Here is a 27303-nt window from a genome sequence, read left to right on the forward strand (position 1 = left end):
AATGGCAACTCCTGCGTGTGCTTACCTCGAATACTCCGTTCCTTGGATCTATTGCATCACCTGTGCTGATGCTGGCTACGAAAGGTTCCACGTCCTTGGCGAGACGGTGCGAATCTGGGCTGGCCAGATTTGTCGCAGTAGCCGGACCATTGCGGCCAGTCTTCTGCCGAGTGCTGGATACATTGCAGCGGAGGCTTTTGGGCCACATGCCATGCGCGGCTGACACGGCTCCAACCCCAGAACTGCATAGATGAGTCAAAAGCTGCCATGTTGGCGATGGGGAATCATAGAGATGGCTGGAAGTGAAGGCACAGGCCAAATTACCTGCATCAATGCTGCCGTCGCATCGGCGGACGGCTACCCTGGTCCCCCAGCTGCTGCAAGTCGAACAGCAGAAAGGGCTGTATCTATATAATTCAGTACTGATACGTTCAGGCACAAAACACATAGAGGTCACAATAGATACACAAATGGGACATAACACAGGAAAGAAACAGATAAAGATGGCACAGAATGAGGGTGGGGAGGGAGCCACAATGCAGGGAGAGGACGAAACAAAACGTTGCGCACTAGTGTATATCGTTGTACACGTGTAGTAGTGACCTCCTGAGGCAGACGAGTTGAAAAACAAGAGCAGATAGCGACCATACCACGATAGAGCATTATTGTACTAAGGAAGGCGACGGTATACACTATACATCGTGGCGGCCCGTCCATTGAATATACCCAACATTGAATCCGATCGGAAGAAAGAAACATACGGGCATGTCACAGTTCGTTCGGTGATTGTAGCGAAAAATATGGGTGGTTGAGAGCTTCCCGTACGGATGTCCGCTGTGCAGGATCGAAAGTAAGAAGCCTCCTGACGAGGTCGAGGAACTGTCGATTAATCATGTCCGTTGGGGGAATTATCTCCTAGTCAACCAAGATGTTAAAACAGATCACCAATGCCAGGGGAGGGGAACATACCTGTAAACTCCGGCAGGCACGCACATCCTTTTTACTTTGCCTTGATACCTTTGGCTTAGGCCAATCCAGTTTTCCCTCCTTGAAAAACTCGGGTTTATGGCGCGCACCAGCTCGTGCGAAACGCTCCGGCATTTTACCCATTACCTGCTCCATCATGGCAAGATGCTCGAGATTGTCATGAGTCTGAAAGAGAGCTATTCCAGTATAGAACTCCACAAGGATACACCCCAACGAAAATGCGTCGCAGGGGTATGACCAGCCTAGCCCTGTCGTAGATGATATGAGTGCCCTTAAGCTACGTAGATATCAGCAACACGCTACGTACCGAGAATAATCTCAGGGGCTCGATAGTGACGCGTTGATACCACGCTTGAATGATATTCTTCCTCAAAAGTAGCAGACCCGAAGTCGATTAGACGAATGTCCGTAGAATCTAGTATACGTTTCGTCCGCAGTGGCGCATTACGCTGCGAGGCCGAGGAAGTCAGAATCATGGACGGAAGGATTAAGAAGTATGCAGGCAAACACACCCGAGTTCCTGCTACAGGAATCTGGACAACTCGATAACCATTGTTAACTAATAAGATATTCTCTGGCTTCAGATCCGTATGGATAAGATGGAGATCGTGAAGAACTGAACAGAATCCCCATCAGCTCTCAGACTGATGTTTACGATGTTTCACTTACATGCTACACTCCCGAGAAGTTGTCGGGCAAATGATTGTATGTGCTGTCGAGGAAAAGGCGCAAAATCATTCTCCTTCAGGAAATCATACACACACATGCCCAGTAGTTCTGAGACTAGGCAGATATGGTTTCGATGGTCGAACCATTGCAACAGATGAATGCATTTGCTGCATAGCGCGTTAGTAAGAAACTACGTGCGACCAACAGATGCATTACACGTACTTTATGTTCTTGGGATCGCGCTCCTTGAGTTTCTGTAGTACTCGTACTTCCATCTTACTCGCATCGCGGTATTTGGGAATAGCACGAATAATCTTGATGGCCACTCTACGACTTGATTCTATGTCGACGGCCTCCACAACCTTGCCGAACGTCCCCTGTCCCAAAAGACGAACGGTACGGTCTAACGAGGGGAATCAGCAATCGACACGGAAATGCCAAAACAGCGACACTCACATCGTCGATTGATGATATCGTCAGGGACAATTATATAGTGTCCCTCTTTGTCGTCACAGGATGCCCCTTCTTTAGAAGCCTAGAGTGTTGGTTCAGTAAGGCTTGTGCCAGTCAGAAAGTGGTCCTCGCATACGCACATCATCTGCGGCAGTCCCGCTGCCATCTGCATAAGATTTGTTTGCACCCACAGCATGTTGGAGATGACCATTGTGGACCCGCTTGGAGAGAGTGCCCGCGTCATCAGCAGGATCCCTCCGTCGTTTCTTAGCTGCTGGTACGCCAACGGTGAGCGACGACGTGCTAGCGGAGAGGGCTTGCGCTTCCGCCGCTGCTCGAGCCCTCGTGCGGATAGGTGCGGAGTAAACCGGGGGTTGGTACGACGACGAGTACATATGGGTCGTGGACGGGGAAATGGTAGAAGGCGGAGGAGTGTCCTCGATGACAATGACGTCGCGAACCTTGCCGGCACTGTCGACCTCTTGGACTTCGCTGTAGCTGACGGTATACTGGTGGGCACGTTTGCGCTTGCGCGTTGCGACTGGGGGTGTGGGCATGGCGTTGAGATTGCCGTTGAGAGGACGGTTGAGGGTGTGGGTGTACTGGGGCAGCAATTGCGGTGCCATGGCGTGCACCGCGGCCTGCATGGTGAGTGTTGTGGTGGACGACGTGGTGGTAGACGATGAAGAAGGGAGGGGACGGATTATCTGACTGATTCACCGAGGGCGAGTTGCAACTGGGAGACGCTGCCCACGGAGCCTTATTTGTTGTTTGCACGGCTCAGCCACCTCTTACGAATCCCTTTTCGTCCAGAGCCATGGAGCAGGACTTAATACACAGCCTGGGTCTCCCTGTTTTCTCCTCGCTCGACCGCCTCCAGCGCCCTCATCGTCCTGCCATCGTCCCCATCGGTACATGATGGGATAGTCGCTGGCCTCCTGCCCAGCAGTGGCAAAATCAAGACGCCTTGGCTGCGCGTCTCCCGCGCCGTCGGGCCTATCTGTCGTACCTGCTCGGCTCTTACCCTCAGCTGCATTGCCACAGTATCGATCCGTACACAATGCATATGCACTGCATGTCGCGGGTGTCCTGGTTGTTCGTCGTGAACCGGCCTTGAAGCATATATCAAGCACAACCGTGCACATTGACTGTGGCACTGGCAGCGATCCCGGATGTTTATACACGTGACTAAAATGCATCAATTAACGCCCGCCAGGCCAGTGGCTGTAAGGAGTCTCTGGGTGAACTGGCAAAAACTCCCGTTGAATCCCCCGTTTCTGTGCGTGTCTCTGAGATTCCCACCTGTGGACCCCAGATGCCTTCTCCAACGCCGAGCGTGGCTGGATGACTTGAGTTCTTGAGTCTCAACCGGAGGCTCGCTGAAAGACGCTGGCCACTGGAGTCCCACATCGCCAAACAAAGTACAAACAATCTAAACTCGGCTCGCCGTTACAGACGACGACGGCGACGGGCTTCTGGTTTTTCGCGCTGGGTCTACCCTCATTAGAGGCTGGCAGACTCGACTCAGAGATGAGCGGTTTCGTGTTCCCTGTCGAGTCCGTCACCTCTCATTCGGAAACGCCATACTCTCATCTTCACGCATTCAGCAACGGCGACGACATTCCAATTGATCCTGCCCTCAGTACGCCCCAGGTTGATTCTATGCTGTTGGAACAGGGAAGCAGCAGTAATAAAGAGCAGGTGAGCATACATTCAGGAGTGAATCCAGTGATTGACGCGGGAGCCCATTAACGCGTCGCGTCGCGGTTTCGCGGTCGCCACGGGCGTGTAGCGGCGAGACTAATTGTGTTGAATATACACTAGGATCCCATCCCTCTCGCATACGTTCATCAGCATACCAGTCCCCCTCAAAGACAGTATTCCCAAGGCCCTCAGGGTGATCCCTTCGCACCACAGCTACCTCAATACTTACCAATTAAGGAGCCAACGCCACCGCCTACTAAGCCGATCAAGAAGAAGCGGGCTCCTCGTCGGGAAGAGGAATGTGGGCTTTGTCAGGGTGACAACTCCAGAAACAAGGTAGGGGAGCCAGAGTTAATGGTAAGCTGCGCAGAGTGCGGGCGCAGCGGTGAGTCTCGACACTTTTTGTTCTGGCTAATGACGTCTGACATCAGTCGCATTAGGACATCCTAGCTGCTTGAAACTGGTCGAGATGAGTGAGACCATTCGTTTATATCCTTGGATATGTTCGGAATGCAAGAATTGCGAAATTTGTCGCAAGAAGGAAGGGGAGGTCAGTTCTGGTTTTGTTAGCATCCTGTTCTGATTTGTCTTGACACGCTCGTGTAGAATAGGATGATTATGTGCGATTTCTGTGACAGAGGTGCGTATTTGCGTGGCGTCTGGTGGAGAAAAAAGGCTCATGTATTGTCAGGTTGGCACATGGATTGTCTCCAGCCGCCTCTTGTAGAGATGCCACCCGGAAGATGGCATTGTCCTATATGTCCACCTATACCACCTGAGCTTCCACAAACAGTGCTCCCTACACAGGCGGGTCATCAATTCGAAGCACTAGGATCTACGGAAACACTCATGTTTGATGCACCCTCGGCGGAATATCGCACCAAGCTCCCGCCTGAACACCTCACGTCCTATCGAGCTCCTTCTGTTGCTTCCTCGTCTCGAACAAATGATGACACGATTTCCGAAGCTATCACTGGTGATGAAGAACCAGAGATGGGTATTGATGGCGGGACTACTGCAATGCTGAGGGGTCACAGGGGAAAGAAGAAACATCGTTCTAAGGGGAAGATGCCAACACGAGACGGCTCGGGATGTCATAACCACGATGTTCAGGCTCCCAGACCCGGCAAACGGATGCGCCTTCGCTTGTCATCTCCTGCTCCCCCCTCGTCTCCCCCTTCACCCTTTAAATCTGTCCCCGTCATCCGGCTCCGGTTACCCCCTCGAGACAAAGGGAAAGGGCGCGAAGAAGACCCGGAGGAGGTCGCGAGAGGCATGTTTGACGATATACTGACTTCGGAGGACAGGGACACGTCGGCAACAACCATAACCAATGGTGACAAGCAACGGTTTGAGAAGTGTCGTGTCGCTGCCGAGGTAACTGATTTATTTCTTCCTCGCTCATGGAATAACCAGAATCGACTGTTCGATAGGAAAAGCTTGCTTCTCGTCCAACGCCTTTCGAGGTCTTTGAGACGGCGGGTGCTGGTCCATCGACAAGACCATCTTTGCGCTCGGCCGCACACCAGCAAACTGCACCTGCGGTACCGCTCACACCTGACCGGTCCGAATCCCTGCCTCGATCGACACCTGATACTTATTCGCATAAAACACCCAATGGTCCACGAATAAAGCGGATTCGATTTGGAGAATACGATATTGAGACGTGGTTCGATGCGCCTTTTCCTGAAGAGTACGCCAGTATACCTGACGGGCGTCTATGGTACTGTGAATTTTGTCTGAAATATATGAGGAGTCAATTTCTTGCGGGTCGCCATCAGGTGAGTTCTTTTGTACCCTCTATTTGGTTCGAATTTCTGACATGGATTTGATGTAGCTGAAATGCAAGATGAGACATCCCCCCGGAGACGAGATTTACCGCGACGCCTCAATATCAATATTCGAGGTAGACGGGCGCAAGAACAAAATCTATTGCCAAAATTTGTGCTTACTTTCCAAGATGTTTCTGGATCACAAATCACTGTTTTACGATGTGGAGCCCTTTCTATTCTATGTCATCACTGAATTCGACGACATGGGCGCACGCTTTGTTGGATATTTTAGCAAAGAGAAGCAAAGCCCCAAGGACTACAACGTTAGTTGCATTATGACACTTCCGGTTCGGCAGCGACAAGGGTGGGGCCAGTTACTCATCGACTTTAGTGCGTAGTCGATGTCTTTTTTTGTACAAAACAACCCCGCTGATACATATGGTATAAGGTTATCTACTGTCTAGGAAAGAACAAAGACCCGGGTCGCCCGAAAAACCCCTATCTCCCCTTGGCGCACTGGGATACAAAAGTTATTGGACGTTTGCACTCATGAGATACTTCAGGACGTCCCCGCCTTATCCACGCTTGGAAGGTAAATCTGAAACTCGGATGATGAAAACTGCTTACCTGACTTGCCATTGTATGAACAGATATCAGTGCGGCCACTGCAATGACTATTGAAGATATTCATTGTACACTTACACAGCTTCAGATGATTCAAGTGGATGACAGTGCGCACCGTCCCAAACCGCTACCCGGTCAGGCTATCAGGGTTCCCAAAGGCCGTAAAAATGGAGTTGCTAGGAGACATTTGCAACGTACACAGACACATGACGACGAGAAAGTCAAAGGTCCTTTCGTACCACCCACGAAGTATGACATTCGCTGGGATGCCGAGGAGGTAGAGCAGTACATGACTCGATGGGAGGCAAAAAATTATCTCACGCTCAAGCCTGAGAAATTGAAATGGAGTCCATTCATCCTAGCAAGAACGAGAAAGTCGGAGCAGCTACCCTCAGGCACAACGGAGGACGGCAAGTCAGCTAGCCAGCCCCCCGATCCGGCCTCACCTGGATCGGAATTTCCTTCAGCGCCCACTACGCCTGCAGCCCCGAAGACCGGGCCATCTAACCCGACACCGACTGGGGGCATCATCGCCACAAAGCTTCCGGCGTTTTCGCTCTTCGATGACGATAACGTCCTCAATGCGTCGTCTTCTCACGAGCCATCCAAGGATCAACCAGAGGCAGCGGCAGTCAGCACCGCGGAGGTTACTTCTGGATTGCCCCTGCCATCGACGCCGGAACCGACCCCTGGACAAGGGTCGCTGGTCGGGGAACCGGAGCCGATCGGAGAAGTTCTTCCGCTGAACACGCAACGAGCAGAAGATATTGCGCAGTTAGAGCAGGACCGGGCACTCGCACAGCAGCTGGAGAAAGACTTCTCTGCGGAATCCAGACGCCAACTGCGCAGTAGAGGCTCGCCTCCAAACACGCGAAAGACCTCTGGTGATGACCCGTCGGCCTTACGCAAGCCACGACCCATACCCAGTCGCCGGGCTTCCGAGCGGATAGCAGTAGACATCGTGGCGAAGCCCAATGGGATGAATTTCGGAAGCCCAGGAGCTAGCGACGCAAGCAGATTCGTGCAGGAGGAAGACCGAGTGCGGCAGCTAAGATCTAGGTCTAATCCAGTGCTGGATGCAACCAAAAGGACAGCGTCGACACAACGGTCTAGTTCGCCACGCAAGCGCCGACGAGTAGATTCCCTATCTCCTGAGATTGAGAAGGTCCAGACGCCACCTCTGACCGTGCGGCGGGCACCGCGTAGAACAACCAGCGAGGCCCCTATACCTACTACGCCTAGAGCGGTGAGAATGCAACGACGGTCTTCGCGGCTGAACGGTAGTGTAGTTGCGGATGTTGATTCCCCCTTCCCTCATGTTCGCTCGCGTGTATCAGGTGCGCCTGCAGCTGACGACCCTTCGGCGCCTGAGAGACTTGAAGATGACGAGCGTTTGAATGCCGAGGATCCAAGTCTGCATGACGACGTTCAAGAGATGCCGCACAGGGCGAACACACCTGCGACGAGGACACCTGGCGAGAACACGCAGTATGAAGACACCGGTACGCCGCAGACGGCGCTTACAAGCCGACATAGCGTGCCCAGCGAAGACACAGTTTTCGTGCCAGAAGATGCGCTCGCTGATTCGGAAAAGATATCCCCGGGTGTAATCGCAACGCAGCTCCTACCCGAGAGTGAACCGGGTGCGCAGCGGATGGACGGAGATGATTCGATGGAAGTAGGAGAGATCGATGAAGATGCGGACGGAGAGGATGATGCAGATGGAGAGGATGATGCGGATGCAGATGCAGAAGGAGAGTCAGACATGGGAGGAGAGTAAGGCCTCGACACGGATTAGTGGGATTTTTTGTATCCATTGTGTTCTGCTGCCAAACCCAGCTTTTAGAAGTGTATTCTAGTAATTCTGTGCTTGATACTTATCTGTAAATGCATTATGCAGGTGATGTAGATGACCCAATCAAGAGATAAGCATGTTGATAGCGGCCCCAAATAATTTTCGCGCATGTACAGAGGAAGTTATGTGGGGGCAGAGATGAATATCGCGAACGGAGTCCGCGGTGTTAATAAGGCGCTGACCTTTTTCAGATGATCGTAAACATTCGAGTGGGTATATCACTACGGGTAGACAAACCTGGGGGGAGTTGTCTCTAGTTTGCGCCGCGGACCGTGGCTGTTTGGTGTCAGTAGACAATATCCACCATTCATGACGTTTCGGGACACGAGCAGAACTTTTTTGAACATTCATCTGTTAGAATAACCCGAGGAAGATGGAATAAGTTTGAGGGGCCCGGACCAGACGGCACAGAGGACAGTGAGAGGAGAAAGCAAGTCACGCAGCTGCCACTGTCAGGAAACCGTGAGATCTGGATCTTCAGTTGTGGCGCGTTGCTGCGAGGCAACCAATTCACCTGCGCACAAACCTGAGGTAGGGGACAATTACTTTTATCTCATAAGATATTCGGATGACACCTAGCAGAGATGATCTCAAGGCTGAACTGCGTCGAAAATGACCTCGCGACAAAAAGTAGCGTACAAGGCCTGGGTTGACCTCCATCATCTTGGAATTGAAGCCTGCAGAAAACGATTTATATAGAAAATAGGCCTGCCCGAAATGATGTCCAGGTTGAAATTCCACGCGACTACTCTAGTCACATTCACTCAATTGATCAAAATGCGTCGTTCAGCAGGTCTCAGGGTCCGGGTTACTTAGATACCCAAAGTGTCCACAGAACACAGCTTCCTATACGAAATTACTCGAGAGCGGTCATATACATTGGACACGCAAGATAATGGAATCCTGAATACCGAAAGCAATCAGTTTTTATATCAACTTTGAGGAGCGGCATTCTAGACGGAATCCTCAGAGCGCAAAATTGCCGGCTGTGTAGGACTCATCAGAGTGCGCGTGAAAGCACGTTGTATATATCCATGACAGGTTGAGTGCAAAGTAGTCATTAGACAAAAACTTCGTAGGATAACTATAAGAGTGAACACACATTGTATTGGCATAGTCGGGACCATTAAACAGCTTGAGTGTCGTGGTGGGTACACGACCAACGCTATAAATCTTCTTGACGGTTATTTAAGCGTTTTATGAATCATAGGAACGTACATACTCAACCTCGATCGACGGGCGCACGGCAGATACTGTTGACACAAATTATACCGTCCCTGTGGCTGTAGTGCAGATTCAAGAATTCATCCTGGCCGGAAGTAGCGCTCACGTGATAGTCACGTCACTCAGATCCCAAATCTCAGATTCATCAACCCGATTTGTATCCTTAACAGGCAACTACCTCCGTCACTCCAAGTTCGGCGGCCACGTACTACCGCCCGCTTGTAAACGAGCCTTGCCTATGCGACGATTCCTGCATCTTGTGTTACACTTGTTGCGCTCTCGTTCACATGTCTATGTTCAATAGAGACGAAAACTTTGTCTTCTGCACCTTGCAATCGCACAACTGGGCCACACGTCTTCTTCCTTCGTCCTGATCAGGCCACATCTGCAAGTCCAGTAATTATTATACCACTTCAACAATGGATTTTAATCTTCTTCTATCTCGATCCGAATTGTGTATTGGGATCCCAGACAGCAACCTCTCTAAATCGTTAGAAGTTGATCGCCTGCACAGTATTCTCCTTTCGGGTTAATGACGGCGCACCGTATCCGAGCAACCGCTTGTCTTTCTCGTCAAGAAGAGTATGATCGTCTGTTTCTAGCACTGATCCACAAGCTATGTCACAAGCGCACTATTTGATGATTGATGCTGCGATTTGTGCCCCACGAATTCTTGAATGTGAGGCTGCTCCAAACATCTCATGGTGAGCTTGGTCAATGCGACGATTTTACACTCACTGCATGTTGAGCAGAGCCTTACTTGTGTAGATACTCAACCGGACCCGCATCCCGCGGTAACAGGCACATGAGCGTGACCGTTGAAACAGTAGTGTGGGTGTTAAGTGCTAACGGGACTCCATGACTACCTCACAGTAAATCCTCTCGCGAGTTTTCCAATATTTGATTGCTTGGCCACTGGGATTCCTGAGGTGTATTGTGGATGACCGCCGAGCTATTTTCGACAGTGCTGCGCTTCTTAAATAGCGATTCCTTGGTCAGTAGGTAACTTTGAGTGAGGGCGAGTGTGATGTATCTCGTAGAGGCAATGACGATGAATATAGTGTGCTAAGAGCGAAGACCAGCACGGATTTGGACGGTTGACAGCTTCGGACGGAGTTCCAAATCAAGGGGTTGCCTTCTGTCCGCTGTTGTCGCCGTCAGGCCATCGACCTTGTTTGCTCTCCCAACATTGTCCGTTTATCCTTTATACCGTGCGTTGATATTCGCAACGCACATCTTCGACCTTACTGACGAGCTGATGCCGGATTGCATAGAAGCATCACCCCCCAGTAATTATGCCACTGTTTTCTAGTCTCATTCCTACTGCAATAAGCGCATATGGTCTTCAAACTTGTGAGCATGTCTATATTTCTCAGCGTGCAACATCTAACATAATATGTTGCCCCCGATTTACTATAGTGCTAGCTGCCATATTTGTGCCCCAGGCAAACGAGAAGTTTTTTGATCTCGGCGGAGCACTCGGATTCGTCTCAACCACCTTTGTATCTCTATACTACCCCTCGGTGAAAGCCAAGTACTGGGATGGCACTTTGACCGCTCTTCCTCCACTTACCAGCTTTTCGCCACGTCAACTATTGCTGAATGCCGCCATTCTGGCGTGGAGCACGCGCCTTGGCGGCTTTTTGGTCACTGTATGCGCCTGTCTGAGCCGATTTTTTGAACTTCGTAAACTTATTAGAATTGCAGAGAGCTCTCAAAGCTGGTGGTGACTCTAGATTTGATGGAGTCAAGCATAACCCTGCCAAATTTACTGGATTCTGGGTGGGCCAAGGTATGTAATTTTGTGGTGGAAGTAATATACGTCACAACATCTAATTAACTTGAATCGCAGCCACGTGGGTGTTCGTCGCCGGTTTACCTGTCTATCTCGTATGCGTGTTTTACGTCCTTGACTTATCACTTTCCGCTGATTCACTCCATTAAAAGGCGAACAGCCTTCCCGCTGTCGCCCATCCTCCACTATCTGCTCTTGACTATTTTTCTGTTGCTCTTTTTGCCGGCTCTTGGCTGTTTGAGATTGGTGCGTTATGATTGGTTCCGAGCCCACCTTACACTTCCTCTGGCCTTCTGGTTCGCGGCATGCATTAACATACCTCGTCTCAGTTGCTGACCATCAGAAAACTGCTTGGCGTAACGCAAAGAACAACAGAAAACACGACGAAAAATTTATTACACATGGGCTTTGGAGCATCAGTCGCCACCCTAAGTGCGCGCTTTTCTGTCCCTCGACTTTTTTCCTTCCACTCATACGATGTCTTACCGCGTTCTGTAGCTACGTTGGCGAGGTCGGCCTTTGGACCGGTATCTGGCTGCTTTCTCTGAAGAGTTTGCAAACCGTCTTCTTTCCGCAGGCAACGTGGGTTCTAGCTGGCGGGAGTCCTCTGCTGATGTGGTTCTTGCTTCGGAAGGTATCAGGTGTACCTCCCCTTGAGGTATGTCCGTGGAAATGCTACCTGTGCACCCTTGCTGACGATGCTGGCTCGTGCCAATTAGAAGGCAGGCGATCAAAAGTTCGGCGATGATCCGAACTGGCATGAGTATAAGCGGTGAGTGGCGTCTCATAATGAAATGTGCTGTCGCCGGGTCCGCAAGATATCCATTTAGTTCAGGGTATCATGCTTAGTCTGATATTACAGCACCTCACATCCACGCAATTACAGTTGTCGTAATGTTGCGCTCCGCATTTGTTATCCCCTTTTTTTCTCGCTTGGACCTTGTTCTCGTCCGCGTAACGGACCCTCTTTCACCAGCCATAAAGACTTTGGAAGCCTGATGAGCTTGTCTGCCGTCATGTTCTCTGCTTCTGTTGCAGCATGCGCGGCATGACGTCTTCTAGTCCCAGCATCTCAAGCTTGAGCAAACTTCTGGTCTAGATCATGCCATTTTCTCGCCGATGCTATTATCTATGACTATCCTATTGTTAGGGGAAGTAGGATGGTGCCTCGAATATTCGTCTTTTTACTGGTGACTGAGCAATTTGATTTTCCACCCTATTCTTGATGTAGGGCAGGACTAACGGCTTTCCCCCGCTGTCATTGTTTTACGTCTTCGGCGTCATGGCTCTTCTCTTGAAACTCGCACTAATTAACGGCAATGCTGAAATCCATCCCACACAGATCCGTACCAGTCTTCTGGCCGTGGGGATCTCGTCGCTGAACTGCACCGAGAGTCTCAGGGACCGGGGAACTTGTACGGAAACCGAAGATTCTTAGTTTTTGTTCACTCGCTCGTGTAAACGTGTGTCTCTGATCTCGCGCTAAGCAGGTGCGGGGTTCGGAGATCCGATTTGTATTATCATTCCGACCCATTCTCGTCCGAGTTCTATTCCCGCCATTGTATCGATAGTGTCAATATATGTAGCTTGCGCTTGCGTTTTGCCTGTCAAAGTGGCCGGCTGTTGTGGACCAATTACATGTCCCACCAATGGAAATATGAAATGTCGATGTCATGAATCATGAGGTGAATGGGAGCTCTACCGCTAATTGGAAATCTGGGTATCACGCGCACGCGTACGTTTGATCAGCTTGTAGGTCCTTCCCATGCTCACAGTGGGGCTCGAGCTCGGTGTTCAGACAAAGTGTCTGAATTGTAATGAATCCGAATTATGTAGGACAAATACGGTTACAAATTATAAGACTATCTAATGATATAATCACGAGAGGCAACCCGATAAGAAACTGTCAAATAGCACTAGGCAATCCATTTGTCGTCACGTTATAGTGAGTGTTAACTAAATGTTAATATATCAATTACAATTGACTTGCAAATGACTTGTATTCAAAGTAGATATATTAAAAACGTGGAGTACTCGTATGGGCGTTTGGCACAGTGGTAGCGCGCCTGCTTTGCATCGAGGGTGATGACAACACTGCATGAGGTCGAGGGTTCAAACCCCTCAACGTCCAGGTTTTTTATTGACGCCATGTTGTTCCTGATGTCAAGAGGTAATTTTGAGTTACGTACGTGATGGGGGCGGCAAGGGCGATTCTAGCAGTTTGATTAATGAGTCGGCCCAGACCGATTTGTGCGCGCATCCATTTTATCAGTCTGCTCCGACCTGCTCCTTGATGTTAAAGCCCCTATCCTGTCTTTTGATGCTGCCGTCCATGGTCATTTCCATCCCTCTCTCAAATCCGCTGTCTCTCTCCCCTTCCCATATTTTTCTTCCCTCTTCGTCGGTATGTTTGCCCATATCCATTCCGTTTCGCTACCTCTAATCCTGTCTTCCCAGACATTGTCTCTCATCTCTTATCGGAAATGGCGTTCCCATCGTCCCACGAATCTCCGGAGGAGCTTGCTGCCATGAACGACTTCAGAGTAAATATCTGGTCCGCCTTCCAGCCCTATTACGAGGATAAATGGGATCAAGGTAGGCGTTCTATCCCCTCCACACGCCGTGGTTCTCACCCTGCCCATCGACCCACGCGCGCACTTGTCGCGCAGAACTATGGGATGCCGCCGTCGGTAAGTCAGACAGTCGGGCATTCCGCTGAACACACGCGCGCTGACACGGTGCATAGCTAGATTCAAGGCGGCACATGATCCCGTCGTCGTCACTAGATTTATGAAAAAGGCGCGCCTGCCCGCGTGGGATGCCTTAGAGGACCAGATGAGGAAGGGTCCCCCGGCATTCCTGCGCCCAGGATGGACCAGCCCTCTTCTGGGCAGCAAGACCGATTTAGAGTGGCTCGACATGGACAAGTTCGAATGCATCCGCCCGAGCAAGGATGACTGGCGGGACAAGAAGGTCCTCATCATAGAATATTGGGCGTCGTGAGTGCACACTGCGCCTCGGGCGGCATGCACGTCCGCTGACAGCGCCGCTCCTCCTCGCAGGTGGTGTCGAGTACGTGTGTGGTCGTGCGGCCACTTCTCTGTCAGAACTGAATGGTCCGCCGCAGCCGTGCCATGTGGTGTGCGGCATCCTGTCGAACATTGTTGCCACGGAGCCCGATGTTAAGGTTATCACGTTCAACCACGAAGGCATATTTACAAAGGCGGAGATAGACAGGGCCGTCGTGAAGAACTTTATCGATTCAAGAAACGATATGGACTACCCAATTTATATTGATTCGGAGCGTGTTGCCGTCGAAGGTGTGCATGTTGTTGGGGTCATGCGCTCACTCACGGATGGCTTTCTTCTTACCCGCTGCAGCACTATTCGAGCCAGGGCAGAATCTCTCTATCCCACTCGGTAAGCCGCCACTTGTCCCGCAAAGCACACGCTCACGGAGGTCGTCGCAGTCTTTGTTATCACCATAAGAGACCAGATCATCCGCTGGATAGGTAATCCGGAAGAGATCGCAGCGCCTCTCGAGGACATCTTGAAGTCCGTGTAGCATGGAAGAACCCAAAACTTATGGAACGTGCCGAGCGTACCATTTCGGTCCGAGATTGTATGGGTATACTGTTCTTGCCAACTTTGGGGTATCCCGGGATTATACATCATGTAGGAATAGTATCTCTCTCACTCTGTAGCCGGTGCGTATGCATTATACAGTCCCACTGCGTCGATGGCTTTTGTATGTATTGTTGCTGTATTTCCTCTTCGGTAGAATTCAGTTCAGGCGTTGGTCCGAGTGGTTGCGACTTCCGAGCCCAGCGCTAATATACAAGAGGGCGCCATGTGCACGCCTCTGCGTTCTCCCGTAGTGCTGATGCGTTTCATAAACTTCCCTCATTCTGTCAACTGTGAGGCTACGAAGATCCTGACTAGGTGCGCCCCAGCTCCACGGAGGGCTGCAGGCGAACAGAGGCAAGCTGACTTGTAATTACGTACCGGCGTCGTGTAGAGGCAAATGCATCGGGCTCTGTAACCGGACGAGCCTCCGATAAGGATAGATGAAGCGAATCTGGCCGCTGGCGTGGGTCTCGTAGTCCGTCCGCCAAGGCTGTTCCCGAGTGACGGAGTAGATAAGAATGGCCCATGGATGTCCGTCCTTGAAGACACAAAGGGCGGAAGCAGCAAGCCGCCGAGCTGGGACTCGGCCCGGGAGGTAAAAAGAGGCACGGTGCACTCCAGTCTCCCGGACTTGCCACTCGGGAAAGGCACGCACAAAAACGACGGACTGCTCGCCCAAGGACATGGCTCGAGAGTCGAGATGATCGGCAATGGCTGTCGGCGCCCTACTATTTGAATAGATCAATTGTTCACCGACCCTGCGACAGAGCACTCAGCGTGCAGCACGTCCGATCCGCTGTCAGATAGCCAGGCATGCACTTATATCCATTGAGCAGGCAGTGCGAGACGGAGAACTGATAGCAAAGCTCGTGGAACGCGTGGTCCGTCGGTTACGAGTCCAGAAGACAACCGGAAGACCACGAGCAAGTGGCATGCTCACCCTATGATCACGGGAATCAATCCCAATTGTATAATGGCGACACATAACGACGTTCTACGCAGATTTCGGATTCGTCTTCGTTGAATTACGAAAGATCGATGTAAATTTCTCGAGTGCTCCCGGAGGCGTGGGTGATCATACGTCTCTTACCGCCGGTGAAGACGTCCCCTGCTGCGTTGAAGGACATGGCGAGCGTGGAGGAGGCCTGCCCAAGCGAGTATCGGAGGAGACGCAGGCGGCAGTGGTCAGGTTCGGGAGAAAGCGCGCAGTGATCAGGCCGCACGTGCGATTGGGATCAAGATCGACGATCGGTACGTCACCGTTGGCGAGCGCGGTGGCTTGAACCAGTTTGAAACGTCGCAGCTTGTACTGTCAGATAAAGGCGTGTCCGAGCTCGTGCTGCACAACACCGTCGACTTGTACTTGTGTTTTGCCGCTGAAATTGGCACGGTAAGACAGTATCGTTTGTTTGACGCACATGAATGTCGTTCGTCCATCAGTCGCGATTGCACATGCGAGTTTCATAAACATAAAAGGTATTATTGAATTGTTGGATGGATTGTCCAGGCTGTCCATAACTTGAAACGTCCGCATCAAGTGCGCATGAGGGAGTGTCTCTCGATAAAAAGTGAAGCTTTTGACGTTTACCCAGGCGATAGGCGCAAGGGTGGTATTGTCATGAAGCTGGAAGACACGGATGGGCCTGATATCATGATCGTCTCCTGCATGTTTAGATACTGAAGTTAGTCACCAGCGGAAAAGCCGGAGCAACCTTCCGTCCCGAGACGGAGGAGAGAAAACTATCCGACGCCCGTCAGGTCGTTGGGGAATGTCTGTGACGTCTTGGCGGGTTGCGTGTTTCCTCGACAGAAGTAGTAACCACGAAGCCCTGGTACTAGGAAATTTGCGTCCATGATCTATCCCGGAAGATCGCATAACGGCAAATCTTCTACAGCGAAGCTAGTGCAGAAGGGATCTCCCATGAAGAAGTTCATCTGGACGACATGTGAGAAATATCGAATGACCTTGAACGCTGAACATGTCTGCAGCCAGCCGACGGATCGAACAGCATCCCGCTAGGGCGGAGTGCCGCCGATAAAGCCATAGGCACCCATAGTAGTGATAGTGTCACCTCCTGCATATGGGCTGACCTATCGTATTTCGAACGACACTGAGGAGCTTGCGTCTGTATCAATATCGGCGAGATGAGTCTAAACTTTGCGGAAACGAGGTTGGACGGGGACATATACCTACGCTGTACCCGCATTCCTGACTTGATACCAGCCACAGTGTATGCGCAGCCATAAATTAGCATCAGCCATCACGATCAATCCTAGTGGTGCCTGATCCGGATATCTTATGGAAAATGTCATGTTCACAGCCGTTCAACATTCAGGCGGACCCAGAAAGGGTAGAAGTTTCCACCATTGCCAGTAAAAAATTCAGCCGCAACTCCAGGTGGTTGAGAAAATAGGTCCGAAAGTCGGCTAGATAGGCAGCTTGCACCGGGAGGCCATGGATTCTTGCTACATGATGTTGCTGAACCGTGATGACAGCAGGGAGTATGTCGTTGATGACACTGGATCAGATGGGAAGTGCCACACGAGAATACTATAGCTTCAAAAGAGATATAAGTGCAAAGAATGTAAATAAGCATTCTGTCGAGAGGGCCGCCGTACAGCAAAATCAACAAGTCACAATTTCAAAGGTGGCACCCGCCTCACGTGCACTATACATCAGATCGCTCATCTCGAATGCCCAACTTGTCAATGTTAGCACTCTGAGGTCTGCACCACTTCCTCTCGTAGGTGTGAAGTGAACGCAAGGCTAGGAACTAAACCCATATTGCGGTAGGATATCTGTGAATACTCCGATGGCTTCAAGAGTCGCTGCTGACACTGTAGTCGCCTTCAATACAGATACGCTATCAGGAGCGGCGGAAGTCGTTGAACCGACTGATTCCGACACGACCACAGTGGGCGATCTGCACCAACTGCAACGAGTAGTTTGACGTTCGCACGCAACGAAGTCATGGAGAGTATGAGTATCACCCAGATGAGCCGCCCTGTCTTTGTTCCTGTGCTTGCCACACATCAATGGTGATGTTCTGTGCTTAAGATTTCTGGAAGTCAATTGGGACGAATGGGCTGACTGGGATGAAAACTGTCATGTTCCCATTGACGCAGAGCACAGCTGCGACGAGTATCCAGAGAATTACAACTGGTCTTGCTGCAGATATTGTGGCGGGACTTCTGGTTGCGAAGAAGACAAGCATGCATCAGTGGACCTCAGGCTGATCAAAATCGCGTCAAGCACTAATGTCACTCGATTGGTTTTAGTTTTTGACGTCCCCATGCCTCTTGTATGCTATTTCCTAGCACATCTACCAGATGATACTTGAAGAGTTGATCCACACACTGCATTCTGCACTCGCTCGTTGACCAGCTAGCAAGTGTAGGGGAGAAGTAACCTGTTCGCGTTCACGATCAAGATCGGTGCGTTGCTATTGGCCACGAGAGCCAGGCACCCCGCCACTCGATTGTCAACGACGACTAGTCATTATGACTCACCTTTCGCGATCTCCATAGCAATGCCTGAACGAGGGAGGGAGGTTAGTATATAGCTAAAAGTGCGGTGACCTCTCCTGCTGCACAATCATTGCTCATGACTCATAGCCACTAGGGATGCCGGACGTTATTGAGTTGTCGGGCTCACACTCCGTGCGGGATTTGGACTGATTCTCACTTGGGGAGAGAATCAGACACTTCGTCCGCTTCGGATGCGGAAAACGAAATCGAGCTCGACGATAAGGCTCGTCGGGAACTATGCGGTGCAATATCTGCGTGTTTGGAAGAAAGACTGCGAGGCATGGTGATGGATTTCATGTGTGGGAATCTTGACCTTGAACGCGCCTTTTGGCGAGAGCTTTTCACGAGGCTAAGATTGAGAAGCGGAAAGCGAAAGAGGTCGGAGGAGCGATGCATCTCTAGGTGAGACGTATGCAGGACCTGCGAGGAGGAAGTCGACGTCAGCACCCGCTGGGTTGAGGAAGAATGTCTGTATCATCCAGGTGTGTCGGCATCTATTCGGTCGCTATCGAATCCATTTTTGGGTGTTTCAGGCGAGATTGTCGTCGACCACCAAAGGTGGGATGACTAGGACGTGTGTTAGATATAATGATATCATAGATAAGGACGAGAATCGGAAGAAGTATCCCAAAAGATTCATCTGGCCCTGCTGCGAGGCGAATGCCAGAGCCGACGGATGTAAATAGAGAAAGCCGAGTGAGCACGATATCGATGACCCGAGATCAAAACGCACCAGATACTAAGATTCAGCCTCGTGATGACATCTATACTCTTGCGGCTTGCATTGCAGTGAAGATATCATCGTTTTTATTTGACATAATGTGTGTTCACTGGACTCTTCGCGGAATACTGAGGTTATCGTAGCATCCGCTACTTGCCACTGGCAAGTGGCGGGTGCTATCGGTGTGGCCTGCTCGAGCGCTTCTTAGGGTATGTTGTGGCGAGAGCAGCTGTGGCCCCCCTTTGTCTTGTGCCAGGTTTAACGGTGAGTGATTCAGCTCTTCGGTACCAAACTTCCGCAACCACGAACAAGGTGAGCGTAGACTCTGGAGTCAGTACTCACGGGAATTCGCTGATGCAGGAGCCTGTTTTCAAGAAGCAGCGTAGTGAACAACGTCAAAGCTTCAACAATGTCTGACCCGGATGTCTCGATGGACAGCAACGTCTCCATGTCCGACATGAGCATGATCTCCGCCGACGACAGCAATGTCAGCATGGTGGACAAAGACTTTCTGACCAGGCTGGCGGAAGATAGCTCAAACACCGCTGACCCCCTGCCCCTCTCCTCCGAGGCACTCAAAACGGCCGAGATCACGGAGCAGCTTCTGCGCGCAGACCGCGGGGTCCGCCTGCGTGCGCTGTGCCGCGCTCTCCCCGCGTGCCCGCCAGAGTGGCTCCATAACAGCCTGATAGCATTAGCGCAAGCGGACTCGAGCTCCGAGGCCGCCTTGTCGGCGATGCTGCTCACCGTGAAGCACCGCCCGAGCCGTCGTGGCGTGCCGGCGGATGGCGACGTTGTGCCCCGATGGGACACATGTGGGCACTGTCGCACTGTGTATGACGCAGGTCGCGAACGCCTGATGGGAGAGTGCAGATATCACCCAGGTGCGTGGGTGCCCATCGGAGGGCAACCGTCAATGTGTTCGTGGCTGACGTGATGGGATGGGATTCTTCCCCCAGGTGCGCTCTGCGACGACGACGAGAGGATCGCGAGCTGGAGTGAAATCTATGAAGACTCGCGGGCGAGGAGAACGTCGTCGCTCAAACTTGGCCAGCTGCTGTGGACCTGTTGCGGGCTCGCAGGCGATGCGAGAGGATGTGTGGTAAGCCAACATCATCCCAAGCGCGTTTCTCGTCCACAGATGCCAACATGATACACCGTTCATTGTCTCCGACATGGCTCATCTGTTCCGGTTGCCATTGGGATTCTACACTGTCACTGATGTAGCTGTTATAAGATCTGTATGAATCAATGGAGCATTATCCATCACCACTAGCGTGTAAGCAAGTCCATGAACGGAGTTAGCAGATGGCATCTGTCAACCTGTGCCACACCTGCGAAGGACACTTCTTTCCATACTGTATGCGCGAAAACAGGTGAATTTTCACTGCAAAATGAACAGCCCAGTACGAGCAAAGGCTACATGATTGCTACACACATCGTACGCTATCGATGAACCACATATCGAATACAACAATGTCCATCCCATAATCAACTGTCAACGCGATCCCAAAAGGAATTTGGGTGAATTAAAATGAGCAGAACCTAGCCTGGACTCGAAGTAAATAAACATAGGACACGCAACACAACGTGCGCCGTTAGTCCGTTCATGTGGCTGCCATGCGAGTGCGACGTGCGGGCCTGTATCCACACGGCGCGGAAGTATCTTCGTCGTATCTCCATCTCCTCGTCGATGATGGTCATTAGAGGCTGCCATGGGCACCGGGTCTCCTCTGAAGCCTAAGCACCACGATCAATCATCTCCCAGTCCTCAGAGGACACAACCACCCACGATTTGCCCAATGAAACATCGCAATCCGCCATAACGATGTCGTTGTCTGCATCCCGCTGCGCCGCAACGATTTGTTCGAGCTCCGTAGTTGCCGAAAACAGGGACCGCTCGAGCTCTTGGGTCGCAGTCAACATCGAAAGCGCCAGACGCGGGCCCATGTAGAGGATTTTGCGACCCTCCGGCGACATGCGCATGCGCGTGGTAATCGCCACACGATAGAGGTCTGGCTCTGGCTTGGACCGTGGGAAAGCGGTGCGCGCAGGCAGGACGGACGGTGCGGGCGCGAGGGGAGACGATGTCCGTAGACGAGGAATCGGTATACGAGAAGGTATGTGAGAAGTGGTGACAGTGATACTAGGCATTTGTACGACGGTGTTGGAGGACCGGAGCGTCGCTTTCCGACGGTCTCGCTCGTCTTTGTAATGGCGCAAACTGCGTGTATGCGGGGCACCGGCAGAGGGATTGGCATAGAGAGAAGAGGGCGCCCCATTCCGGCCATAGAGGGTGGTCTCCACTGCGGTCTGCATATCTTCGAGTGAGAGATACGAGCCTGTGCGACGGAGGGTGCGGGCAGACTTTTGAGGAGGTAGCGGGGCGGAGAAGGACATGCTGCGCTTGCGGGAGTTGGAGGCTGACGGGGAGGTGGAGGACGAGGAGAGAGATGGAGAGCAGGTCATGGATGATAGAGGGAATATAAGCGAGGTGTGCCCGCTGATGGGCTCACAAGGGGAATGATGGGACGGGAGACAAAGCATCCCAGCTCGGTCGCGGATATGAATCGGACAGACAGGGCCCGCACGTGACTTCGTGGCCATAGAAGGAGAAAGCGGGCTGTGCCGTGACTCGGCCGTGGGCGCCCCGCAGCGCCCTCGCCGACATGCTGTATCCATGCTGCTGTGCTCCGAGCCGAGGACAATTGAATTCTGCAATGGATAAGTACCTCGCCCACACAACATGGCTGGCCGCCGCACCCACGCCTCCAGATCTGGTTCATAACATATGCGGCAGTGCGAGTCATCAAGTGATATACATGAATATCAGTTGCGGCTGGTCTGCATCATTCTCGGACGTCCATCCCAGCATTTGCGGTGGTTTACGCTCAGGCAGACGGCGAGGGCCAGTAAGGCATCGAGTAGAGCCGAGGCTGTATCGTCGTGTCCGCGTGTTCTACGCCAGGTGATAAGTAGGACAATGAGCTACCGCCGCCCTGCCTCCGTGACTGAAGCGTGTGCGGCCTTGGAGTGGGAATACCTCCGCAATGGCTTGAAGAAAGACAGCTGCCTGCCGCAGCGGGACATGGCTGGACACAAGTGAGCTCTGAACCACGTCGGACGAGAACAGCAAACAGCCTCCGTGCCTGGCGGTTGGCGAGACGCGTCGCCGCACAGCTCAGTCGAGATCCATAGGGAGAAACAGCCGTGGGGAGCAAAACTCGAGCGGTAACAGCTGACGAGGAAGGAGAGCAAAGGAAAGTAAAAGCAGACTGGCGACGCGAGGTTGAAAGAGTCGTTGGAACCCGCAACCATCAACACGAGTTTCTTATCGCCCGTTGAGCCCAATCTTATCTTTGCGACCAGTCTGCGTCTCTTCACCAAATCAACACTCTTTCTGTGCTGCCCTTCACTGTCTGGCCTGCACATTTCCGAGCGAGAGCTATGCGGCTTGCACCCAGGGAAGAGGCAAAGCTTCTTTTGTCCCAGGTTGGACCAAATCCGATCCTTACCTGACCAGCTACCGATCCAATGCGACACAGGTTGGGTTCATCGCCCAAAAGCGTCTCGCCAGAGGCCTCCAGCTGAACCAGACAGAGGCCGAAGCTTTGATTGCATCTCAATTACAGGAACGCATACGAGATGGCAAGCACTCGGTCACACAATTGATGCATCATGGCAGAACCCTCCTCGGCAGGAGACATGTTCTACCAGGCGTATCCAGCCTCCTCCACGAGATCCAGGTCGAGGGCACATTTCATGACGGGTGCGTAATGCCGACCACAGCAAGTTCACTTCTCGATATACTCAATCCGTTCTACAGCGTTTTTCTCGTGACTGTACATGATCCTATATGCAACGACACAGTCGACCTGTCGGACGCGCTGTACGGTTCGTTTCTCCCCGTCCCGTCAGACGATGCCTTCCCCGAGTTTGTCTCATCTGAATACACCCGCGAGAACGCCCCTGGCGCGGTCATTGTCAAAAAGGAGCCTATCACTATCAATCTTGGACGTGAACGTGTTAGACTCAGCGTGACAAACAATGGTGATCGCCCTATTCAGGTATGTCTCGCTGCTGGCTGTTGCGTTTCGCACAGTTCAGCAGCTTTGTCTGCAGGTTGGCTCGCATTACCATTTCATCGAGACCAACAAGGCGCTCGCTTTTGACAGAGCCAGGGCATACGGAAAGCGTTTGGACATCCCTGCCGGCACGGCAGTACGATTCGAGCCTGGAGAGACCAAACCCGTCACTCTATGCGCCATTGCAGGACTTAAAAAGATCACGGGCGGGAACCGGCTTGCCTCCGGTATAGTTGATTTGACAAGAGCAGATAACATCATTGCCAATTTGATTCAGAGAGGTTTCGGTCATGTTCCCGAGCCTCGTGCGCTGGAAATATTCTCGGATACGCAGATGAGCAGGGAAACATACGTCGCCATGTTTGGACCAACAGTGGGCGACAGGGTGAGGCTGGGTGATACAGAACTGTGGATTGAAGTCGAGCGGGACGAGGTGAGGTTCATCTGGGCCCCCGAATGTGTCAATTTCATTGATATGGAGGTGTCTGTGACAGACGGTCTATGGTGACGAAGTCAAATTCGGAGGAGGTAAACTTTTCGTGCAAGCGATTTAGAAAGTATTGAGTTTCCGTACAGGCAAAACCATTCGCGAGGGTATGGGCCAAGCAACAAACCGGTCACACTTGAATGCTCTCGACCTTGTAATCACCAACGTGCTGATCGTTGATTGGAGTGGAATCTACAAGGTTTCACTGCCAACAATACCTTGACTCCAAGATACTTATGTGCATATACGCAGGCAGATATTGGAGTCAGGCAGGGAAGAATAGTGGGTATAGGAAAAGCGGGTAACCCGGATATCATGGAAGGCGTACATCCACATTTGATTATCGGCTCCTCAACCGAAGCTCTTGCTGGAGAAAAACTAATCGTCACTGCCGGCGCCATCGATGCGCATGTCCATTACATTTGTCCTCAACAGGTTCCGGAGGCCCTCGCGTCGGGCGTGACTATGATGATTGGTGGCGGTACTGGGCCTAGCTCCGGCTCAAATGCGACGACCTGTACCCCGAGTCCATTCTACATCCGACACATGCTTGCCGCGACGGATACGCTCCCGATGAATTTCGCCTTCACAGGGAAGGGGAATGACTCAGGCACACAGGCGTTAGAGGAGGTCGTCGTCGCGGGCGCTGCCGGACTGAAGCTGCATGAGGACTGGGGTTCCACGCCGTCAGCGATCTCCAATTGTCTGGACGTGGGCGATAAGTACGATGTCCAGGTTCATCCATCCATACTATGTGAGATTACCCGCGCTGAAAATTGCGATGACAGGTCAACATCCACACGGACACTCTGAACGAGAGTGGTTTTGTTGAAAGTGAGTCGTCTTCGTTGCGATCATAATCGACTATTTCTACTAATCTTGGCTAGGTACTATTGAAGCTTTTGGCAATCGCACCATCCACACCTATCATACCGAAGGGGCTGGTGAGCGCAACCGAGACCTGCCAAACCATCGTGACTGACTGGGTTTTACCTAGGCGGGGGACACGCTCCCGACATCATCACCGTTTGTGAATTAGACAATGTGCTGCCCTCCTCAACTAATCCCACGCGTCCATATACGAAAAACACGCTCGATGAGCATTTGGACGTGAGCCATATCGGCCTTGAAAAGCGTTCTCGGACCTGATATCCCTATCGCACAGATGCTCATGGTCTGCCATCATCTCGATAGGTCCATCTGCGAAGATCTCGCATTCGCCGAGTCGCGCATCCGTGCAGAGACAGTGGCAGCAGAAGACGTGTTGCACGATATTGGAGCCATCTCGATGATTAGCTCCGATTCTCAGGCTATGGGCCGTGTGGGCGAGGTCATCAGCCGAACGTGGCGGACTGCGAGCAAGCTGCGCGAGTTCCGGGGCCCCTTAGCGTCGCTGGGCGATGCGCCAGGCCGAGATAATGCGCGCGTCAAGCGCTACGTCTCCAAATACACCATCAATCCGTGAGTCGATGCCCCAGACGCTCTCGTCCGTTTGCTTCCGTGCTCATCACGAATTCCCATCTCCGTCGGGCCAGTGCCATCACGCACGGCGTGAGTCATCTGGTCGGGCAGGTCGCCGTCGGGACGCTGGCGGACCTCGTCTTATGGAAACCGGAGAACTTCGGCACGAAGCCCGAAATGGTGCTCAAGTCGGGCGTGATTGTGTGGGCGCAGGTCCGTATGGAGTTGTCTTGGGAGCTTCGAGTCACCGGATGCTGAAGATGTGCTGACAGATGGGTGACGCAAACGCCTCCATTCCAACCGTACAACCCGTCATCGGGCGGCCGATGTGGGGTGCACTTCCGATGTCTGCGGCATTGAACTCTGTCGCGTTTGTCTCAGCGGCTTCGATTGAATCGGGCACCGTGCGGGGCTACGGGCTTTCGAAGCGCTGTGAAGCGGTCAGAAACTGCCGGAACGTGACTAAGAAAGACATGAAATGGAATCGTGCCACACCGAAGATGCAGGTGGACCCGGAAAAATATGAGGTTCGGGCAGATGGTGAATTGATGACCATTGAGCCTGCTGAGCGACTCCCGCTGGCCCGTGCATATAATATCTTCTGATGCTCTGTTTGTTGTAAGAATAAAACTGTATTATAAGCTATGCTACAATGTTCAACGCCAAGGTACATTGGTTGTGTATATATACTACTGTACACGATAGAACACAGGAAGTGAATGAATTTGTGGGATGCGGCGTAATACGAGCCATAACTGTGGATTGCAGTGGGACTAGATAATGGGCACTTGGAACTTGATTCATCTCATAATTGATAATTGAGATTTTCAAACTCTCCTTTGTGCCTGACAGAATTTGGATTTGTCAATCTCAAAAAGTCTCGGTTTCGTCATACATGCTGGCATCGCCGTCTGCGTCCAACGACCACTCTGTAGAATTTGAGGTGTCGGGAAGAGACCGGTCCCAAAGGTTCGATAGCCAGGCCGCTTTCGCAGGCGATGTATGTTTACACTGCCAACAGGGCCCGCATTTACCGGCATGACAAAGCCTATCATATGAGGTTGAGTATTGACTAAATAATAGACACATGGTGAGTACGTACAGTCTGCTTCTCTGGACGAAAGCTTGTCTATCGTATGAGGATCGTACTCTCTTGACAGGGCACGTTAAGGGCAGGTACCCTGGGCGATTCGGGTTCAAAAGTGATGGCACGTAGGGGTTGACCTGCGGCAAAATTGTCTCATACTTTGAATTGTCCGGAAGAGATGAAGGTCGGCGAGCTTTGGAGCCTCGTTCTCGAGCGATTCGATTGATACCACGTTTTGGACCTCGTCGATTCTGCATTTCTTCATCCGAATGATCGAGCGAAGTGCGAAACAAATACCGTGACCTTGAACGAGATGACAACTCTACCTGTTCGAAAGAACTCAGTCTTGCTAGATCGTTCTTGGCCGTTGTCAATGGCCGATCGCGATCAACCATCGTTGGCAAGCTGTCCGCAAGGTCATAGGTAGATCGAGTAAACCTGTAGGGCAGTCGCGTGTAAGTTCGATCCATAATTTCTGATCTATCGTCTTTTTGTCTTGAGTTTGGGTATCTTGTATAGCGCCAGTCATAGCTACGTTCAGGACTGCAGTCTACGCTGCGAGAACGAGACGAGCGTATTAAAGATCCGTAAACATTGTTTGTCCCAGATTCGTGCAATAGTTTGCGAGGTTCAATTGTCTTTTCTGTCGATCGGATATAGCCATCAAATCTCCGGGTCGAAGCTCGCCAACCACGGACATGGCTAGTGGTCAATGATTCCGTGAAGAGAGCCGGAGACAATACCCCCAAAGTAGATGCATCTGGGTCCGACTGCACCTTGCGCCGCTGATGATCGTCGTAAACACGCGTTTCACGACCAAAGCAATCATTGGACGCAACAGGAAGACGAGATTGTTTTAACAACCAGCTAGTTGAGTATAATTGCGGCGGAGCATCTTTATTCGAACTAAACAACGCACGCCAAGGTGTGCCACCGCCCGCGGTGGATCCCCGCCTCCGTCCAACGATATCTTTGGTTGAAAGGGTACGTGATTGAGGTGTCTGCGGAAGGAGAAGCTCGTCAGGATTAGACGATTCTTCTCTCTCATCGAAGTCATCGGGGTGCAGCTTGGGGCGCCGTGAGGGAGTTGCTTCCAGTGGCGACGCAGACGACCACGATCGATTAGATGAAAAAGAGTCAATGAATGATATTATCCCACCCGATATCGGCCCCTCCTCGTCGTCTTCAGTAGATTTTGAAACTGATCCTTTGAAGTCGAGCATG

At 51.8% G+C, this 27303-nt stretch overlaps 8 protein-coding genes across 8 annotated transcripts; 5 read left to right on the plus strand and 3 right to left on the minus strand.

The window, feature by feature from the left end:
- Positions 1-768: 768 nt before the first annotated feature.
- FIBRA_07180 (uncharacterized protein) lies at positions 769-2756 on the minus strand (the record flags this gene model as incomplete). The annotated part of the gene is made up of 8 exons (XM_012328875.1): positions 769-915; positions 970-1235; positions 1295-1436; positions 1500-1603; positions 1657-1823; positions 1879-2059; positions 2113-2191; positions 2250-2756. The coding sequence occupies 8 exons, from the start codon at positions 2754-2756 to the stop codon at positions 769-771; spliced, it is 1593 nt and encodes a 530-aa protein (XP_012184265.1).
- An 883-nt stretch (positions 2757-3639) lies between these two features.
- On the plus strand, positions 3640-7989 carry FIBRA_07181 (uncharacterized protein; the record flags this gene model as incomplete). The annotated part of the gene is made up of 9 exons (XM_012328876.1): positions 3640-3810; positions 3934-4198; positions 4254-4363; positions 4420-4453; positions 4505-5190; positions 5247-5594; positions 5651-5975; positions 6034-6177; positions 6236-7989. The coding sequence occupies 9 exons, from the start codon at positions 3640-3642 to the stop codon at positions 7987-7989; spliced, it is 3837 nt and encodes a 1278-aa protein (XP_012184266.1).
- Positions 7990-10583: 2594 nt separating this feature from the next.
- On the plus strand, positions 10584-11859 carry FIBRA_07182 (uncharacterized protein; the record flags this gene model as incomplete). Its single annotated transcript, XM_012328877.1, has 8 exons — positions 10584-10641; positions 10708-10940; positions 10996-11080; positions 11141-11178; positions 11236-11329; positions 11413-11515; positions 11582-11741; positions 11803-11859. 8 exons carry the CDS (start codon positions 10584-10586, stop codon positions 11857-11859), a joined length of 828 nt encoding a protein of 275 aa, XP_012184267.1.
- A 1372-nt stretch (positions 11860-13231) lies between these two features.
- FIBRA_07183 (uncharacterized protein) lies at positions 13232-14648 on the plus strand (the record flags this gene model as incomplete). Its single annotated transcript, XM_012328878.1, has 9 exons — positions 13232-13268; positions 13326-13487; positions 13541-13678; positions 13753-13773; positions 13830-14082; positions 14146-14155; positions 14211-14403; positions 14465-14503; positions 14554-14648. 9 exons carry the CDS (start codon positions 13232-13234, stop codon positions 14646-14648), a joined length of 948 nt encoding a protein of 315 aa, XP_012184268.1.
- A 4720-nt stretch (positions 14649-19368) lies between these two features.
- On the plus strand, positions 19369-20112 carry FIBRA_07184 (uncharacterized protein; the record flags this gene model as incomplete). Its single annotated transcript, XM_012328879.1, has 2 exons — positions 19369-19843; positions 19919-20112. The coding sequence occupies 2 exons, from the start codon at positions 19369-19371 to the stop codon at positions 20110-20112; spliced, it is 669 nt and encodes a 222-aa protein (XP_012184269.1).
- Positions 20113-20699: 587 nt separating this feature from the next.
- Positions 20700-21428, minus strand: FIBRA_07185 (uncharacterized protein; the record flags this gene model as incomplete). Its single annotated transcript, XM_012328880.1, has 1 exon — positions 20700-21428. One exon carries the CDS (start codon positions 21426-21428, stop codon positions 20700-20702), a length of 729 nt encoding a protein of 242 aa, XP_012184270.1.
- Positions 21429-22406: 978 nt separating this feature from the next.
- Positions 22407-25597, plus strand: FIBRA_07186 (uncharacterized protein; the record flags this gene model as incomplete). Its single annotated transcript, XM_012328881.1, has 13 exons — positions 22407-22451; positions 22505-22728; positions 22786-23026; positions 23082-23477; positions 23539-23572; positions 23621-23730; positions 23784-24266; positions 24320-24365; positions 24419-24475; positions 24529-24641; positions 24697-24992; positions 25067-25205; positions 25265-25597. 13 exons carry the CDS (start codon positions 22407-22409, stop codon positions 25595-25597), a joined length of 2517 nt encoding a protein of 838 aa, XP_012184271.1.
- A 265-nt stretch (positions 25598-25862) lies between these two features.
- On the minus strand, positions 25863-27302 carry FIBRA_07187 (uncharacterized protein; the record flags this gene model as incomplete). Its single annotated transcript, XM_012328882.1, has 2 exons — positions 25863-26040; positions 26095-27302. 2 exons carry the CDS (start codon positions 27300-27302, stop codon positions 25863-25865), a joined length of 1386 nt encoding a protein of 461 aa, XP_012184272.1.
- Position 27303: the final 1 nt, after the last annotated feature.

This window comes from Fibroporia radiculosa, assembly GCF_000313525.1.
Source record: "Fibroporia radiculosa TFFH 294 genomic supercontigs, scaffold12046, whole genome shotgun sequence".
NCBI lineage: Eukaryota > Fungi > Basidiomycota > Agaricomycetes > Polyporales > Fibroporiaceae > Fibroporia > Fibroporia radiculosa.